We start from the raw sequence: 18,362 nt of genomic DNA, 5'->3' as shown, positions 1-18,362 counted from the left end.
TTGACTCAGTCTTTACACTAAATGAATTACTTAATTTTGTTTAACCTCTCTCCCTTCTTTAGCTGGAAAGGCAACTACTGATGCAGAACCAGATGAGAGAGAGACAAACAGCCATGCAGATTGCTTGGACAAGGGAATTTCTCAAATATTTTGGGACATTTTTTGGACTTGCTGCTGTAGGCTTAACAGCTGGGTATGAAGTTTGTTTCCTAATAGAAAATACAAATATACTACTTTTATTTTGCTTTGATGCTGGATCTTCCTTTTACGTTGTAACAGGAAGTTATTTTTATCCAGTAACTGCTCAGAGGTTGATCAGATGACAAAGTGACTCATTCTGCCTGCTTCCAGATGTCTTTTGGTTATGTCTGTACTGCAGACTTTTATAAAAGCAGAGATGTGAGCTGTCAATAAAATTATACAGCTGAAGTACCAAAAGTTCAGTGTAAAATAAAAGTTGTGTGTGGGACAGGAGGAATTGTTTAAAATCCATGCTGTTTACTTGTCTGTATTGTGATTTACTGAACTATTAATGAGCAAGATATCCTCCACCATCTGTTTTTTCTAATATGCCAGTGAACAAGTGGACATATTCTGAAATCTGTTCACTTCAAGTTTGAATGAAGAATCTCACCCACAGGGAAAAAACCCTGCCTAATAAAGCTGCATTGCAAGGGAAAGAAATTGCCTTATAGGGCTTTTGTTTGATAACATTTTTTTCTTGTGCTATTACATTGTTAGAGGGAATGCACGAAATATTTGTGGGTTTGTTTATATAGTACAGATTAAATGCATCTTATGTATTGTGTGTTTTCTGTGGACTCAGATGCATTTGGAACTGAACATTATATCTTGCTTGCTGCATGTTGCATGTGGCTGGATGTATATATGTATACATGGACATGCATGCTACGCAGCTTAGGTAATCCCATTTTTGTTAGATATGTTCAAAACTCACTTGAAGCATTTTTTAATACCCTTGGGTTGACAGTTGAGCAAAAAGGCAACCAGAAGATGGATTCTTCTGAGTAAATCTAAGACTTGCTCTTCTTTTATTAGAGAGTGTAGAAGGATACACAAGTCCCAGACAGTCGAGGTCAAGCTAAACTACAGTGTTGATGTGCTGAATGTCCTAAATAATCATTTTTTTTTCTTTCTTTTTTCCTTTCCTTTCCTTTCCTCTTTTTTTTTTTTTTTTTTTTGTCTTTTTTTCCCCAAACAGAGCAATAAAGAAGAAGAACCCAGGAGTTTTACTGCCAATAGTTCCCTTAAGCTTTATCTTTGCTTATCAATATGATATGGGTTATGGGACACTGTTGCAAAGGATAAAAGGTATGTGTATGTAAGTCTGTCTGGTTCACGCATAAAACCAAGCTTAATATTTCAAATAACCTCTTTTTCAAATGATTGGGAGAAAATTTGCAATATATTTTTCTCTTTCTTTTCTGGAAAAAAATCTTACTCTTTCATTTCTTTCCTTCTCTGTTACAATCAGACATTTTCCCAGTCAAGAGTACTCTTTTTACAGCCTTCCCCTCCAGTTAAGACTGTTTATTAATTTCTCTTATTGTTTTTAAAAAAAACCATTAATTCTAAGGCTATAAATACAGCTGAAGTAAGCATTGCATATTTGGGAGAAATTACGGATCTAGTTATTTCCTTCCATATTCCACTCTGATGCTGCTGTTTTGGCAAGGACTAGTGATTATAAAAGCAGATAAAGGGATAGAGACAGGAATCATACCCTTATATCCTTGTTGACCAGGCACAGTCATCTGCTGATCATCTTGCCACAGTGCCCTGCTAAGATGGAAAAAACAAAGGTGAGCCCCAGAAAGTGGGGCCTTGCTTCATAGTTGTCAATGGCGGATCTGATTGAGTGATGGGTGTTGAGGATTACAGAGGTGTATTTATGTTAGATCTGATTCCTAGTGGAGGAAACATGCTAGGAGAGTGTTCACTGTATGTGAAGACAGCATTAGGCCATGGCTTGTCACTTTCACAAATCATCCTAGTTAACTAGCTTGATTTTCCTGTTCACTACTGACATAAGCATATTGAAACAAAATAAAAATTTGTTTCAGCTCTTGGTCTTAGCCTCCAGACCTAAGAGCTGGCTTTCCTAACTCTGTGTACTTTGTTGAAAATAATGATAAATTAATTAGACAAACTCTGAGGTATTTTCTGCTGCATAGAGGTGCAAATATATTTAGATGATGCAACAGTGTATATCTGTGAACATTTCCAAAACCCCACTAAATACATTTATTGGGATTTTAATATGAAGAAGCAGCTAAGAACAGGGAGAAAAACTGGGTGAGATTAGTACAGCAATGCAGAAGAAACACTTGGAATTTAGGATTTGTTAATATTTTTTTTAAGTGAGGTAATTTTCATTCCAGAATTTTGAAAGAGTGATCATATGGTAATGCGAACCCCATGGCAAGAGTATGTAATGTGTTTACTGAGGACCATGTGGTCCTGTATAGGTTGAAGAGGAGCAGTGTGGTATCCTATTGCTTTCCAAATAGGAAAAGTCACCTTCATAACTTTAGATCCACTAGAGCAACTGCAGCAATATGCAAGGCTTGTGAAAAGGTTTTGAAAAAATGAAGCTATGGAGCCAAGCAGACAATAAGATAAGATGAAATATGCCAAACTAACTTTGTCTTTTGCAGGAAGATCATTTCTCTTTTCCAAAAGAAATGTGGTAGATCTACTATGAAAGCATTTAGTGTGGTATCACATGAAGATTAAGTTAGCATGAAGGACATGGAAATTAGTAGACAGGTAAGCATTGCAGTAAATAGAAGATTTCAAAGGTTTGTACTTAAAGAGGAAGGCTAGGCTGTAGCAGGGTTATTAGCAATGTTCTTCAAGATTTGGTCCGGATCTGCATTTGTTTTGTGTTTGAAACTGAGTAGACTATGCTAATCAAATCTGTGGATGACAAACTTCATTGTTGTCATCAACAGAGAAGTAATGAACTGCAGTACAAGATGAACTGATGACTTAAAGAACGGAGATAGTAAAATAGGATTCAATTTGATAAGAAGGTCAGTTGGAAGCTAGAGACTAACAGGGTTTTCTACCATCAGAGTTCAGCAGCTGGAAAATGATAGAAAAAGGGAGAAAACCTGGGTGTATGAGGTGATCACAGAATGAGTATGATCCAATAGTGTGATGAAAATTATGAGAGTCAAACGAAGTCTAGAAAGATCAAGTGAGGTTTCCTGGTATCATCACAGCATGGTTGAGGTTGGGCGGGACTTCTGGAGGTTCTCTGGTCCAACACCCCTGCTCAAGCAGGATCACCTAGAGCTAATTGCCCATGAAAATGTCCAGGTGGCTTCTGAATATCTCCAGGGATGGATATTCTACAACTGTAGTACAAATAGAGAGTACAAATAGGGAGGTACTGGTGCAGGGAAACAGTAATATCTTCCTTGGAAATGTATACATAATTTGGATCACTTCTGTATTAGGAATCTAGAATTATTAAGAGTTAAAATTAATCAAGGAATGCCAACCTGCCTTACAAGAGAAAAAAAAAAGTGATTAATTTGTTTGACCTTATAAAAAGACATGAGGGATTTGGGTCTACGGATCCTACTTACCAGCTAGGATAAAGGAAAGTAAGAGAAGGAAATTAAACTAATTACTAGTATCAGCACTAGAATAAAAGGAAATGGATTAGCTTGAATGACTCTGGGCTGGAAATCAGAAGAACGTTCATAATTATGTGGAAATCAGGTTCAGGAGGTCATTTTTATTTTAAAATTAAAATTAAGTAGTTGGAGAGGTTTTATGACACAATTAACCTGCAGCCACAGTGCTCGTTCTTATTACTCATCTGATCCCTGTGTCCATTCCCTGACTGCTTTCTCAGCCCATTCTCTCCTTGCCCATGTATTCTGTTGGTGCATCCCATGCTTCATCTCTGTGGTGTAATAATGTGTACACCATTCTCTTTATTGTTCGTCTTTAACTGGTCTTTTTCCTCCAGGGTGTGCCTACATTTAGCCTCACAGCCATTTCCCCCTCCTAAGCTAATCTGCAATTATTTCCGTGCTGCACAATCTTCCTTATATCTGAACTACCTTGATCAAATAGCCCTGCATCTGCTGTCCTTCATTATTTGGAATCAGTTTATACCCCTGGAAGGTTTCTCTATTTTTCTTTCATCAGGCATTTTGTCTCTGATCTTGCTTACAGTTAAGTTTTTCTTCTGTCTCTATCCTACTTGTCCAAAAATTTTCTCATAACTTGCTTATGAAACTGAAGGGTTTTTTTCCTTTTTCATAGTATGCGCTAATTCAAGCAAAAGCTGAGTGCATGGGGGGGGAAATACCTGGTTTGAGCTCTGCTTGTACTATTGAAAAGTCTTAAGTGTGCCAGGGCCATGTATCAGAACTGAATCTTTTGAGGACGGCAGTTACAGAACAGCCCTCAGGTGTGCTGTCTTCTCTGAATGGCTGAGAACATGAGAAATCAATCATGGACCTGCTATCTGTGTTCTTCGTCTTGCTGTTCTGCTTTTCCTCCCAGTCCAGGTACATGTTGCTGGTGTTTTTCAGACAAATGATTAGAGGAGCAAAAGGATTACATAGCCAGCCTCCAACTGCACAGAACTTCTTCACTGTGCAATGAAACTTGGGCTACTTTTTCCAAGATTTGGATAGCTCACTGCTTGTATCCAGAGCCATGTGAGAAGGATGGTGACTGGGCAGTCTGCTCTCACACATGTGAGTGACAGGCATAGAGATTTAACTATGTGGAACATCTCTGTCAAATAAGATCTCTTGCTATTCCATAATCAGATGCTATATGCGACCGACTGACAGTGTGTTATTACCAGTTACTCAGAGTGGTAACCAGTGTTGTCCTGCTGCATATTACTGAGGTGTGGAGATCCCAAGCACTGTAACACTACCGAAATTGCAGTTGGAGATTTCAGCATTCAGACCTGTTTTAAAGAATGACCTCAATCTCAACTGCATTACTATATTCAGTCATATTTGTTGGACATAAATACAGCTTCAAATCACTGCCCTAGTGATCCTCAAGCGAGGTGTTAAGTCAAAGGTAAAAACGATTGTTGGCATTGTACAAAATGGTATCAGCCAAAACAGACACATTCTTTGCCTAATCTTCATCCTTTCTTGTATCACAATCAGAGCACCACAGCTTACGCATGATGTTCAGTCTGTATCTTTGGTTTTTGCATTCTTTATCCTACATGTTTTCATTCCAGCCTTACCCAGAGCATTCTGCACCCTACAACTTTTCTGTGTTATGCTGTTAAGGCTGAATGTTTAGGTAACTGTCTTAGCAAACGTTTTGTGAGCAATCTGTTTTGACCCATGTTTCTTCAAGTCCCGTGCTACCCATTTTCTGCCTGTAGCCTGACATATTTCAGCCCACGCCTGAGACAAGAAGAGAAATTGTACCCAAATATGGCATGTCTAGGATACTATGTAGAGGGAATTTGCTTGTTAAAGCTTATGTACACTTTTATAATAGGTGTATGTCTGGTCCACCTTCTTCTCAGACTCCTAATTGGTCAAATATAATAACAGGTTGGTACAAAGTAGATGGTGATGCTTAGTTCTTGCTGTATGCCATGACTCCATTCCAAAGCATTTGTGTAATAAATCCCTGTAACTCCATGTAGTTTTTAGGAGGAAGGGGCTGACAGAAATGGCAAGAACAGCACAATTGGTCATTTTGGCTGAAGTTCTTTCAAACAAACGTATCCTGAGGCAAATATTCAGTTCAGACCAAACACTTCCATGGAACACTTCTGTGTGGATTTATCGCAACCGTAAAAAATTCCTTAAAGACAAATTTAATGCTACACTAGCATCAGTTGGTTTGTGAAATACATAGCTGTGACATGGTATTTTGTTTTTCTGGCTCAAACAAGGACAGCTTAATCTTGTTGTTGTTGTTTTTCAACTTGCTTTGGTTTCTTACTGTAAGGGTGAGGAAATTAATTTAATTTCTTTATTTTTTAAGGTGAAGCAGAGAACATATTGGACACACAGAGCACTTTGCTAGAATTGCCGAAAGGACCACTCACTTACGAAGACCTGGAGAAAATCAGAAGATCTCGGAGCAAGTTCTTCGTAGAAAAATAGGAGGATGGCATTGAAAATATCTGAAATGTGATTGTAATACTGGTTTGGGGCATAAATTAATCACTAAAAAAATTAGAAAATTTTGGGCTTTTATAGAATCAAAATAAAATTCTTTCGTTTTAAATCAGTACTTTCTAAACCAATTATTTTAATATTGTATGTGTCTCTTGAAAATATCCATTGCTACTGTATTTTTCTTGTTTAGAATGAAATATTGAATTTCCACTGTCTATTTAGAGTCTGAAATAACTTTCACCTGTATTAAAAGTGTCTGGTACTGACCAAACTCATTATAATGAAAAAAATAAGTTGATTAGTAGTTACAAATTTGTATAAATATGTTTATAATTTTCAAATATATTTAAGGATGCGTAGCTCAATTTGAAGTCAGGCATAGACAGTCAACTTCTTTGAAAAGTAAGACACTTTTATTTGCTGTTCTTTAGGCAGTAAACTCACCATCTCCACTTAAAATTCTGGAATAAACAACTTTTATCAGAAGTAGGTTCAGAAGTAAACACGTCACTTACTAACTGTGTTTTACTCCTAGGAAAAACTATATTAAAGTATGAGCAGAGATAATTTCTCAAAAAGAGGAAGCAAATTATGTAGCTATTTCCTGAATCTTTTTAATGCTTGTTTGACATACAGAAACTCAGGATAATTTGTTTACATGAAACCAGAGTTTCACTACTAAGATGAATATTAACTTAGACTAACAGCAAGCAAAATTATTAATCTATGTTTTTGTAATGGATAGATCCAAGAGGCCTTACAAGTACTGAAAAACTGAGGGATTTTTTTGCATGCCTTTACTCTTGTATGCTATATACTGAGAATATAATTTTAGTATATTTTAGTGTTCTGCTGTTACACTTTGCAAAAAAAACCGCATCTTTCTGCATTGGAAATCTTCTTTAGAAACAGATTATTTTGCATTTTGTGTGGTAACTCTTCTAGCATTAGTCTAATTATGGAAAGAAAAACAAATGCTCAAAAAGCATCCAATAATGAATTAAGCCTAAGTCTGTGTTGACAATTTGTTGAATTAAAAATTAAATTCCAGCCAGAGGTAATGCCCTGAGTCTGTTTTTAAAGACTACTTGACTGAAATTAGAATATTGTTACAGTAAAATGAGTGAATATATAATAATAGCATCTCAATTTAGAAGAAATGAATAGCACTGTTCCCATAGCTGTGTAAGACTGATTTCTGAATGTGCATTCACTTCTGGATTCAATAATTTCTGTAATTGTTTCAGTCATCTGTGTGTTTACAATGCATACTATCTGTAACAAATTTCGAATCTTATGCATTTTAGTGTGCAGTGTGATAAAATGGGTTTTAATAGCTTGTTGGGTTATAACAGCTTGGTCTGCACTTTGTCTGTTCAGGATTTAAGGCAGTGATTTTAATTGCTTGGAAGGCATGCCTCAACTCAGCCTGTGGTGCTACACATGTTCTGTAAGCTCACAAAATGCATCCCAAGAACACCTTGTGGTTTTGGCCTGTCCTATAACGTAAACCCTCATCACTTGATGCTGTATTATGTACTGCTCTTAGGACGTATGTATCCTTGCTTGTTTTACTTTGAGTAACAGATCATCTACTACCTTCCCTCCAGTTACTGAAGTCCACCTTGCTTTAATTTTGAAGAAGCTATAACAACCTTTTACGTGTTAATCTCTGTCATCTTCCAAGAAAGAAAATCAATTAAACCAGCTTGTTTTGGTATTTTTATTTATCCATTTGTGCCTTTTAAAAAGACATTTTTACAAGAGAGCAGTTTTAACAGTCCATTCAGTAGTTTTATTTACAAATCCTAGAAAATTAGGAAATACCCTAATCCTATCCACTGTGAATTAGGAATTAGTATTTGTGTGTTTGCGATAGATTGCTGGCTATGATGTTGAATCAAAAGGTGGTGTTAAACGAAGTAAGCAGGCTAAGCAAAATAATGAACCAGATTGCAGTTTTAGGAGATAATAGGATAGCTATTTATTACTCCATCCTGGCTGTTCTTTTTTTCTCCCAAATGTTAAACTTACATCAGTAATGTTAATCCATTGCAAGACTCCACACTAAAAAGTGATAGAAATGGAGCAAGTTTAACTCAGTGTTACACAGCAAGTATCAGTGAAAGTTACCCAATTTATAAGAGAAAAGCACCAGGCTCTAAGCAGGACAGTATAATGCTGAAGCTAGAAGTAGAGTTACATGGACTATATAATGTGCCAAAGATTGTCAAGAAGTTAAGGGTTAGTCACTTTTACTGCATTTGTTTTGAACTGTTAGCTTAACTTTTTTCTTGATGAATATGTGCTTTTCTTTTGAATATGCTAATTCTTTGAAACAGAGTTATTTATTCTACTGCCAGTGTATTAATCAAAATGTATGCACGTCCCAAGTCCAGTCTATCTGTCACATAGATATCCAGCCACAGAGTGGCTGAATGGTATTATTTCTTTCAGAAAACAATAAAAGAAAGCAAGAAAGGTTACTTTTGACAGTGTCTAATATAGCCCAAGTTGCCTGTGATCATCATACCAGTTGTACTCACAGCTATAAATAAATAGATAAAACGGCAAAAACATCCTTCTCTTTTTTGTCATTTGTGTTCAACTGCCTTCAGCTATAAACTTACTTTAATATATGACAGCAACTGTCTTCGGTTTCATGAATCTCTGGGGAAGAGAAGAAGAATAACTGCAGGGGGAGGGTGTTCTGACCTGAGGGCACTACTCTTACTACCTTAATCCTGTTGTTTTTTCTATTGTAATGTCTGATAGCCATGTATCCTGAATCAGTGTCACTCAGAGCAGGATTCTTCTGGGAAAGTGAGAGGTAAGTCATGATTAGGATGTCAAAATTAAATCCTTTCTGTTCTTATTATGGATATGTCTCATTTAGAATCCAAGAAAGTGCATGTTACTTGTGAGCCACAACTACCTGCCCCACATTTCTCTTGTTTATCTGGTTTTGATAAGATACATGTGTATTGTTGAGAAACAAGCAAAGTCAGTCTCGGGGGTCCAGTTTGGGCCCTTCGTTCCTTGGATGAATGATCTAACTTTTCTGCACCCTTCCTTACAATAGGGAAAAATGATTTTTACGGCACCTTCCTAAAGGTTTTGAAGTTATTTTTTTACTATGGCTGCATGTCACTGCTTTTAAAAGTAGGAGAGGAAAGCACTTATGTGGACATACACAAATGAGATAATTTCTGTATTATTATTTAGTTGCTTTATGAGTGTTGGGGTTAATTATACAAAAATGCTTGGATTTCCTTTTGTTTTTTTGAACTGTTTTCTTAAAGGAGAACTGCTTTCTAAAATCCACAGTCATCTGAGGAAGATAGCTGTATAACACTGGTAATTAGTCACCAATCATATCCATGCAGCGGTATTTCATGTTTCTTGCAGAATCCTGTCTGGTTCTAAGCAAACTTAAGAAATAGTTTAAATTTGTGTTTGGTCAGCTTTCAAAAACGAAGTTGATCTTGCAGCAGTGAATTGCATGAATTTGAAATGAAGTCTCCAAAAGAAGGCTAATGAAGTCCATGCATTTCTGTCCCACATCTGATCAGCTGTGCAGATTGTCTGACATTTAACATGTGAATAAGCCTTTCATTCAAGGTATTCAAGGCTATCAGAGTATTGTTAAAGGGTATCTTTTTTATTTAGCCACCGGTTTTCATCAAATATCCTCTGCCCTCTATAAACTTTGATTGCTATTGTCCAACAGATAGTGCAAGGGAGAGGAACAGTACAATCATCTTTATCTTATTTTAGGAAAGTAAAGAATACCAAATACTTGCTTTGAGATAGTACACTGGATGTACCTGTCTTGCAAGATCCTACAGATCACAAATGGAATTTCATTTTTTTTGTTCTACTGTTGTCTGTTCTTTATAATACAAACAGTAAGAAGGTGGATAGTTACTTCAGATTGGTTGTATTTGAATTATTTATTTTCTTGAATAAAGTAGTTTTTTAGCTATGATAAACAGATAAACCTAAGTTCTGACTTGGTTTAAATTCATAGCAAATTACTGCAAGATTGCCAGTTAGGCTTTTCTGTATAAAATCCTGTATGATTTAAAGTTACATGACTAACATAGTAAGTTTTGTTATAACCTACTATTCAAATCACAGTAGATGTAGTCAAAAGCCCTAGATTCAAAGCCAGTGTTACTAAAATATAGCTGCAGGAAAAATACTGAGCAATACACCCTACTAGTGAAACAACATTAAGCACAGTAACATTAAGCAATGTCAGACTACTGCTAGCTCGTTCTGATATGATCCTTAATAAAACTCATTAACTCCATGCCTGTTACTGCAGTCTTTAATCCTAGGAAGAGTGTTCACAGCCTGTGCTTTTCAACATGAAAAGCTATGAAGAGTGCTGCAGTGTGGGCTCCCCTGAGGAATTAATGAATGGATTGAAAAGGCATTGCCTCCAAGGCCTCTTTGACAACTCGTGCTTTATCACCTACCAACAAGCACAATGGAAAGCACAGGAAGTATTGTCTTTCACATTCAGTAGCCCTGAAGAAGAAGCAGGTGAAGTCAGGAAAACTAGGTTTAAACTATTTGTTTTCCAGTATCTTGAGTGCTTGTATTTAGCAGCTGTAGTCAGAGGTGTGATCAGAATTCAAAGGTTACCTGCTTCAGACAGCTGCAAAAGTGAGGTTCTTAGAAAAAAAACACTGAAGGTGGCCGTCATAATGCCTGCCTTTGCTTAGGGAAAGTCATGTGTGGTGCCACAGTAACTGATGGTCCAGTTAAAATCGAAACTAGAGCATGCGGAGATTCAGGAGTTTTCCAGCTAGATTGACAAATCAGCCTGCTGTTTGGGGACCTTTCCCAAAATTCCCTGGTGAAAAAGTGAGAAAGATATATCCAATATTTTGGTGCTTTTAAAGACTGGATCTAATATTGAGGATGGGCATCAAAGTAGGGTATAAAATAAGTGATGTTAGTTTACAAGCTAAGGAAGTCACCAGGGCAGTCACTGCCTGACTCGGGAGGTACCTTTCTTGTTGCCCTGCAAGTGCCAGTAGTGCTCTTGTATATGATTACAGCTCTCCAGTCACTGAAAACAATTCTCTTGACTAGAATACTGCTTACAGTCCATGAGTAAGTTTCCTGGATGTGATAAGTGTTTTCAGAAAAAGTTCACAACACCAACAAGATCAAGCTGCTGCTCTCTTTAAAAATGCAAGTTGTGACTACCCTGCACAACTTGTCTGCTACAGAATAGCAGTTCAGACTAGCTGAGGGAGAAACCGATAGAGGTTTTGTTCTTCAGGAATTTTGTATTGGCAGCCTCCACTTTTGCAGACTGCATCCTTATAACAGCCCGGATGATAGTGACTGCTCTTCAAGCAGTATCACAGTCTTGAAACACAAGTCAGAACCAAAAAGAAAGTCCAACTATAGACAACTTTTCAGGTTGCTCATTATTCTAGCTCTTCATGTCTTCCTTGACAAGGTGATTAGAGTCTGTCTCTTCTCTGCCAGCACAAGTGCATCATTCATCTTTGTACACTAGGCATGTTTTCTGTGTGCTTTCCCTCTAGATTTAGTTTTGTGGTGTTATTTCTATACATTAATAGTAGTCAAGGAATAGAAAGTATAACCCTGATACAAAAGGATCCATGTACAACAGCTTCATTGTATTTTTAGATAAACGAACTTTTCTGTTTTTCCACAGTATGACTGCTTATAAAAGGGGACACCAGCCACTTCTTGTCCTATTGTGCTGGGAAAAACCCCCAAAAGCAAAGTTTACTTTCAGAGGGCACATACTTCTGCTTGGTGAGTCCAAAGAATGCCACTCTTGACAGAAAGAACCTGCTGGGGCCTGGTGGTGCAACACAAAGGCATGGAGCTCCACATCCCCAGGTCCTTCAGGCGCCTATACTGGGACCAGTACTGTTTAACATCTTCATCAATGACATAGACAGTGGGACCAAGTGCACCCTCAGCAAATTTGCAGGTGGCACCAAGCTGAGTGGTCCAGTTGACATGCCTAAGTGACAGGATGCCATCCAGAGGGACCTGAACAGGTTCAAGATGCAGGTCCATGTGAACTTCATGAGGTTCAACAAGGCCAAGCACAACATCCTGCACATGGGTCAGGGCAATCCCCGGTATCCATACAGGCTGGGGGATGAAGGGATTGAGAGTAGCCCTGGAGAGAAGGACTTGGGGGTACCGGTGGATGAAATATTGGACATGAGCCGGCAATGTGCACTTGCAGCCCAGAAGGCCAGTTGTATCTTGGGCTGCATCAAAAGGAGCATGGCCAGCAGGCTGATGGAGGTGATTCTGTCCCTCTGCTCTGGTGAGACCCCACCTGGAGTCCTGTGTCCAGCTCTGGAGGCCTCAATACAGGAAAGACATGGGCTTGTCGGAGAGGGTCCAGAGGAGGCCACAAAAATGATTAGAGGGCTGGAACAGTTCTGCTATGAGGACAGGCTGAGAGAGTTGGGGTTGTTCAGCCTGGAGAAGAGAAGGCTCTAGGGAGACCCTATTGCAGCCTCTCAGTACTTAAAAGAGGCCTGTAAGAAAGATGGGGACATTTTCAGCCTTTTGGGGTTTTTTCCCAGCACAATAGGACAAGAAGTGGCTGGTGCCCCCTTTTATAAGCAGTCATACTGTGGAAAAACAGGGCCTATAATGACAGGACATGGGAGAATGGTTTTAAACTGAAAGAGGGGATATTCAGTCCAGACATGAGGAAGAAATTTTTTTACAATGAGGGTGGTGAAACACTGGCCCAGGTTGCCCAGAGGGGTGGTAGATGCCCCATCCCTGAAGACATTCAGGGCCAGGCTGGATGGGGCTCTGAGCAACCTGATCTAGTTGCAGGGGGGGTGGACTAGATGACCTTTGATGGTCCCTTCCAACCCAAACTATTCTATAACACGCTTGTTGGAGCTGAGGTGTCTCTGATGCTTGAGGGTGCCACTGAACATGAGTGTCCAGAACAACAAACTTGAACTCAATAGGAATTCAGCCTTTTAAATCCCACCTCACAAGTCCACAGCTTAAGTAGTTCTGTGGAAGAGCGTTAATTTTACTTTTTCTTCTTCTGTCTTTTTGCTTCAGCCAATACTTTTATGATGTATGAGTAGTTCTGTAGATTCTAGACCTGCTAGGTTAAAAAACAGATGAGCACAAGATTTTCACATTTAATCATCATTTGAGAGGGCATCAGCAACTGGTACTTGACCACAAACTGGAAAAGCTGAGACAGAGTTGGAGTGCCTGGTAGAGGCAATGGGGCATGTCTCTGGGTTGGCAGTGAGTGGGGTCCCTGAGGAGGGAGGCTGAAGGTGGGATGCAACTTCACCAGGGTGTGAGGAGCCGTGACAGCAAGCAAGGGCCCCTCATCATAAGAAAGACATTGAGGTGCTGGAGAGAGTGCAGAGGAGGTGATGAAGCTGGTGAGGGGCCTGGAGCACAAGTCTGATGAGGAGCAGCTGAGGGCACTGGGGCTGTTCAGCCTGGAGAAAAGGAGGCTGAGGGGAGACCTTATTGCTGTCTACAACTACCTGAAAGGAGATTGTAGCATGGAGGGTGTTGGTCTCTTCTCCCATGTAAAAGGTTATAGGAAAAGAGGAAACGGCCTAAAGTTGTGCCAGGTGAAGTTCAAATTGGATATGAGGAAAAAGCTCTTCACGGAAAGGGTTGTCAGGCACTGGAACAGGCTGCCCAGGGAAGGGGTAGAGTCAACATCCCTGGAGGTGTTTAAAAGGCGTTTAGACGAGGTTCTTAGGGACATGGTTTAGTGCCAGAGTCAGGTTATGGTTGCACTCGGTGATCCTGAGGGTCTCTTCCAACGAAAATGATTGTAACGGGCAGAAGAGACAGAGTCCCGTCCGAGGGCGCTTCGACTCTGGTTTCAGGCACCCGGAGCGCCCGGCGAGAGCGGTGGGGCGGGGCGGGGAGGGTCGGGTCTCTCCCCGCGGGCGCCTCGGCGGGGCCGGGCGGTGACTCAGCGCCGCCCTCAGCGCATAAAGGCGGGAGGCGGGCGGCGGCGGCAGCGCGTGCGGCACGCGGGCCGGAGGCGGTTGGGCTCGAGGCCGCGAGCGGTTGGGCGGCCGGTGGGTCCGGGCGGGAGCGGAGCGGGGCGGACGGGCGGCGCCATGGGGGCCAAACTGCGACTCCTCTGCGCCGCGGCGGTGCTGCTGTGCGCGGCGCCGCCGGGGCAGCCCAGCGCCCGGGGCGCGGTGGCCGCCGTGCTCCCTGCAGGCGAGGGGGACGGGTACGGGGTGAAACTGTGCGGCCGGGAGTTCATCCGCGCCGTCATCTTCACCTGCGGCGGGTCCCGCTGGAAGCGGCTGTCCCTGCTGGCGATGGAGCCGCCGCCCGCGGCCGGTGAGTGTCCGAGGAGCGGGAGGGCGTGGGCGGGGCCGGACCGGGAGAGGTCCCGTGAGGAGAAATGGGGGGAACGGGAGGGAGGGGGGCAAGGTGCGCGCCCCTCCCGGCCCGAGCCGCAGGGCAGCGTCCCCTTCCCGCTCCCGGCGCTGATCGGCGTTCCCCGGGACTTCTGAAAGAAAACACACAAGTTCAGAGGAGAAGACGCGGCAGTCGCCGGGGCGTTGTTGGTCGGGGTAACCTGAAAAGTTTCTGTTCTGTTCAGAGGCATCGCTCCGCACAGCGCTGAGCAGCCCTGCCGGCGGCCACGGCGCACTGATCTCTTTATCTAAAAAACCCACGAACAATAAATCACGCTTTTTTTTCTTCTTGGCCATGCAAGGAGGTGTGAGGCACCCTTGGAAGCAGTGCGGAGTGCCTCTGGCTGTAGCTTTTCTCCCTTCCGAAAGCTTGGTAACTCTTCTGGCTGGGGAGACCTGGCTCAATTGTCCCTCGCTGCCAGGAGCTTTAAACCTGTGCTCCTCGCCTTGGTGGGCTGTGGTAGAGGCATTATTGGGTGTGGAATCGTTTGGGCTTTTTATCACTTGCTTGTGCCACTCAGTAGGAAAGAGTTGGTAGTTTGGAGGACGGATGGGACTCTGGTGCTCCAGATTACAATTTAAACAGCAAGAACTGCTTTAGGGATTTTTGGCAAAACAATGGGTAAAATATTCCCCACACACTTACTGTTACATGTTTCAAATCCTATACATTAGGAAGATGTAAGCAAACTATTTTTGGGCTGTGTTCTCAAAGCACAGTAATGTAACACAGTAATTTTAAGTGATTACTCAATTGTGTTGAATTTTTGAATAGTGAAAATAACATTTTAAACAAGGATGAAAGTTGGAGTTATGGCTAGAATGTGCAATGGAAAAGCTGCTTCCTTCTTGCTTAACCATGCTGTTAATGCAATAACATTGGATATCAAGCAGCTAATGAAGCCAGTATTTGGGTTTCTTGGGAAGGTGTGGTGTTTTTTGTAGGTTGGTTGGTTGTGTGTGTGGTTTTTGTTTTGTTTTGCCAACAGGTTGAGTAGAAGGTAAAAGTTACCTTTGTAATTATAACAAATTAGATATATACAGCCTCTGCTGAGATTGTGTTCTTTCCTAGTAAACTTTGTTTTCTTTCTTATTAACAGTAGCTTCTGAGAGCGTCAGTCACTAGGGAGCCACCACTGCGCTGCCTGCTGTCTAAGTCTTCCCTACCCCAAAAGACCACTAAGCATTAGTTACTGTCTAATTAGTAAAGTAGTTACAACCGTTTTGATTTTTGTACATATTCAGGCAGCTATTCTATCTGAAAGTTAGCTTCTATATATTGATTAGCCATATTAAAGTAAATAAAACATTCACTGGATGCTCTCATCTTCTTTCAGCTTTCTGAAACAAAAAACATAATAAGAGCATTAAGACCACAAGAGAAACACTTCTTTGGATTTTTTAGCTTAAGAATTGAAGGAGCTGGTTTTCTTCATAGTAACTGAAGCAAGCAATGCCACTTGCCTCGACAAAGTAAAACAAAGATAAACAGTGTAGGGTGAAAGGAAGTAGAGCTGGATTTTTGAGAACACTTCAATCAGTGAGACAAAATGCATTTCTAAGTAAATTCTGCAAGCCTCTGCTGTGCCTTGACAAATGAAAGAACTGAGTTGAAAGCACTGGCTGAAAATAGCCATTGAAAAATAAAATCTACAAGAAGCAGTTTACATACGATATTTGCTTATTTAGTCCAATACTTGGTCCTCCCTACATTTGCTCTTCATATGGTACTAGTTTGTGTGTTTGTGCATGGGAGAGGAGCGGTCTAATCTAATTTATGAGCCACCTTAGCTCAGTGTGGTTTCTGGGTATGTGTCTTTACAACAAAATTTTGCTTCTACAGAAGTATTGGTACTCCTATATCAATAACACTGCAGTTGTGATAGGATATCAATATCTCAGTCACAGTTGTAGCCAGGTAGTGTCCATGACTAACAGGCAATGCAGCCTTTAAAACAAAAAGATTCCCCTAAAAGTAAGCTACAAGTAAATAATGGAGTGGAGACTCTGCAGTACTGACAGTTCTAGATTAAAATGCTTTGCTTTTTGCTAACTGAGTGGCTTTTATTGCTGTTTCTTAGAGCTACATGCTCCTTTTGATACTCTTTCTACAGCCTGAACTTAAAAAAAAAAGTCTTTTCTTTAAACAGATTCTGTACGAACAGCAAGTAACAAACTACTGGGAAACTTCAAGCTGCGATCAATTTTGGGCCCTGAAGTGGAGCAGCTGCAGCAAAGCAGCCCGTTTCTTGGATGGGAGACGTTTAAGGACTTGTATAGTTTAAATGACTATAATGAATATGTACCTGTGGCAGATGACTTCAAAGAACTTGTTCATCAGGTGGAAGAAGCTGTTCAGAAGGACAGGGGAGGAACGGGCATTACAAACCCTGAGGGATCAAATAGTTATCTTTGGGCCAGGTATCCCAGAAGAAAACGGGAATCTCTGGGTTTGGCAGGAATGTGTTGCAAATGGGGATGTACAAAAGCTGAAATTAGCACTATATGCAGAGTTTAAAATCCTTTCTTCACTTGTGCATGAAATCAATGTTTGTTGCAGTGCTACATGATTGAATACTCTATGGAGAAAGAAAACTCACTGTATTTTATTTTGTCTGTATGTGTCAATCAATACTGCTGTTTTTCTTTAAAGAAAAAATATTAAAAAGGTGCCAGAAGTGTAACTGTAACAATTTTATTTTTGCTGCAGGAACTTTTAATCTGTATTTTTTACTAAGTCTTTTCATTGTAATGTTGAGCCTTTACAGCTATATTACAAATATCTTTGTAACACCTTAGGAAGAACTTCAGTGTTTCATTAAAGTGTAATTATACTATGTGTTACTGAATTATTCTTTGTCAACACAAAGAACACCCAGCAATGTTCTTGAAGTGAGATTTGTGGTACAAAGCTGTACAGAAAGGATATTTTGCCAGTTGAAATTCCACTCAACACTGACTCAGCTTGCTGATTAGTTTGAACATGCTTTTTCTATTTTGTTGTAATTGCAGGATGTTTTATGCAATATAGTCTTTCTAGAAACTTTACCACAATACAACTCTTGCAGCTTAAATATTTCTTCATGTTCACAGATGTGCTTAAATAGTTAGTAGGTGAAATATTAATGCTTTAGTTATTCCTTCTTTACCTGACTTCCCCATTTTTTTGGCAGGACAGCTAAGTGTGAGCATTGAACGCGCTTCAAGTAACTTATTCTACAAACACTCAGACGTCTTCTTGTGTGTCCTTATGGTATGCGGGTCTACACTGCTTCAGATGTATTTCGAAGTTGGCAAACAATTTCTTGGTGGCAAAGAATGATAGGACAAGGGGTAATGGGATCAAGCTGGAACACAAGAGGTTCTACTTAAATTTGAGAAGAAACTTCTTCTCCGTGAGGGTGACAGAGCACTGGAACAGGCTGCCCAGGGAGGTTGTGGAGTCTCCTTCTCTGGAGACATTCAAAACCCACCTGGACATGTTCCTGTGCGACCTCACGTAGGCGTTCCTGCTCCAGCAGGGGGATTGGACTAGATGATCTTTTGAGGTTCCTTCCAATGCCAGACATACTGTGATACTGTGAAGTTGCTAATTGCCACTGTATTTATAAAAAGCTAATTTAATCTTTGTAGTTTCTAAGCTTTTTGCTTTCCTGGCTCTTTCTCTCAGCTGTAGTAAATTGTATTTCTAGCTATTTGTCAATGACTTGAGGTTTTGGGGTTTCTTTTTCTGATGATGATGCTCATTGTA

At 40.4% G+C, this 18,362-nt stretch overlaps 2 protein-coding genes across 3 annotated transcripts in view; both read left to right on the top strand.

Annotated features, from left to right (window-relative positions):
- The window catches only part of PLGRKT (plasminogen receptor with a C-terminal lysine), a 28,633-nt gene extending 19,901 nt beyond the window's left edge, over positions 1-8,732 (top strand). The window contains exons 2-5 of one of the 2 annotated variants that reach the window (XR_010468979.1): positions 63-193; positions 1,223-1,332; positions 2,679-2,790; positions 6,019-8,732. Coding sequence is in view for 1 of the 2 variants with exons in the window: in XM_065046051.1 (XP_064902123.1) it covers positions 63-193; positions 1,223-1,332; positions 6,019-6,140 (363 nt within the window). In the remaining variant the exon portion in view is untranslated. The remainder of the gene's footprint in view (positions 1-62; positions 194-1,222; positions 1,333-2,678; positions 2,791-6,018) is intronic. The other variant, XM_065046051.1, reaches the window with a different exon arrangement.
- Positions 8,733-14,189: 5,457 nt separating this feature from the next.
- On the top strand, positions 14,190-17,448 carry LOC102098037 (relaxin-3). The gene is made up of 2 exons (XM_065046033.1): positions 14,190-14,531; positions 16,762-17,448. Exons 1-2 carry the CDS (start codon positions 14,300-14,302, stop codon positions 17,127-17,129), a joined length of 600 nt encoding a protein of 199 aa, XP_064902105.1. The 5' UTR covers positions 14,190-14,299; the 3' UTR covers positions 17,130-17,448.
- Positions 17,449-18,362: the final 914 nt, after the last annotated feature.

The sequence above is a fragment of the Columba livia genome, chromosome Z, assembly GCF_036013475.1.
Source record: "Columba livia isolate bColLiv1 breed racing homer chromosome Z, bColLiv1.pat.W.v2, whole genome shotgun sequence".
Classification (NCBI taxonomy): domain Eukaryota; kingdom Metazoa; phylum Chordata; class Aves; order Columbiformes; family Columbidae; genus Columba; species Columba livia.
This window is presented reverse-complemented; position numbering and strand designations above follow the sequence as displayed.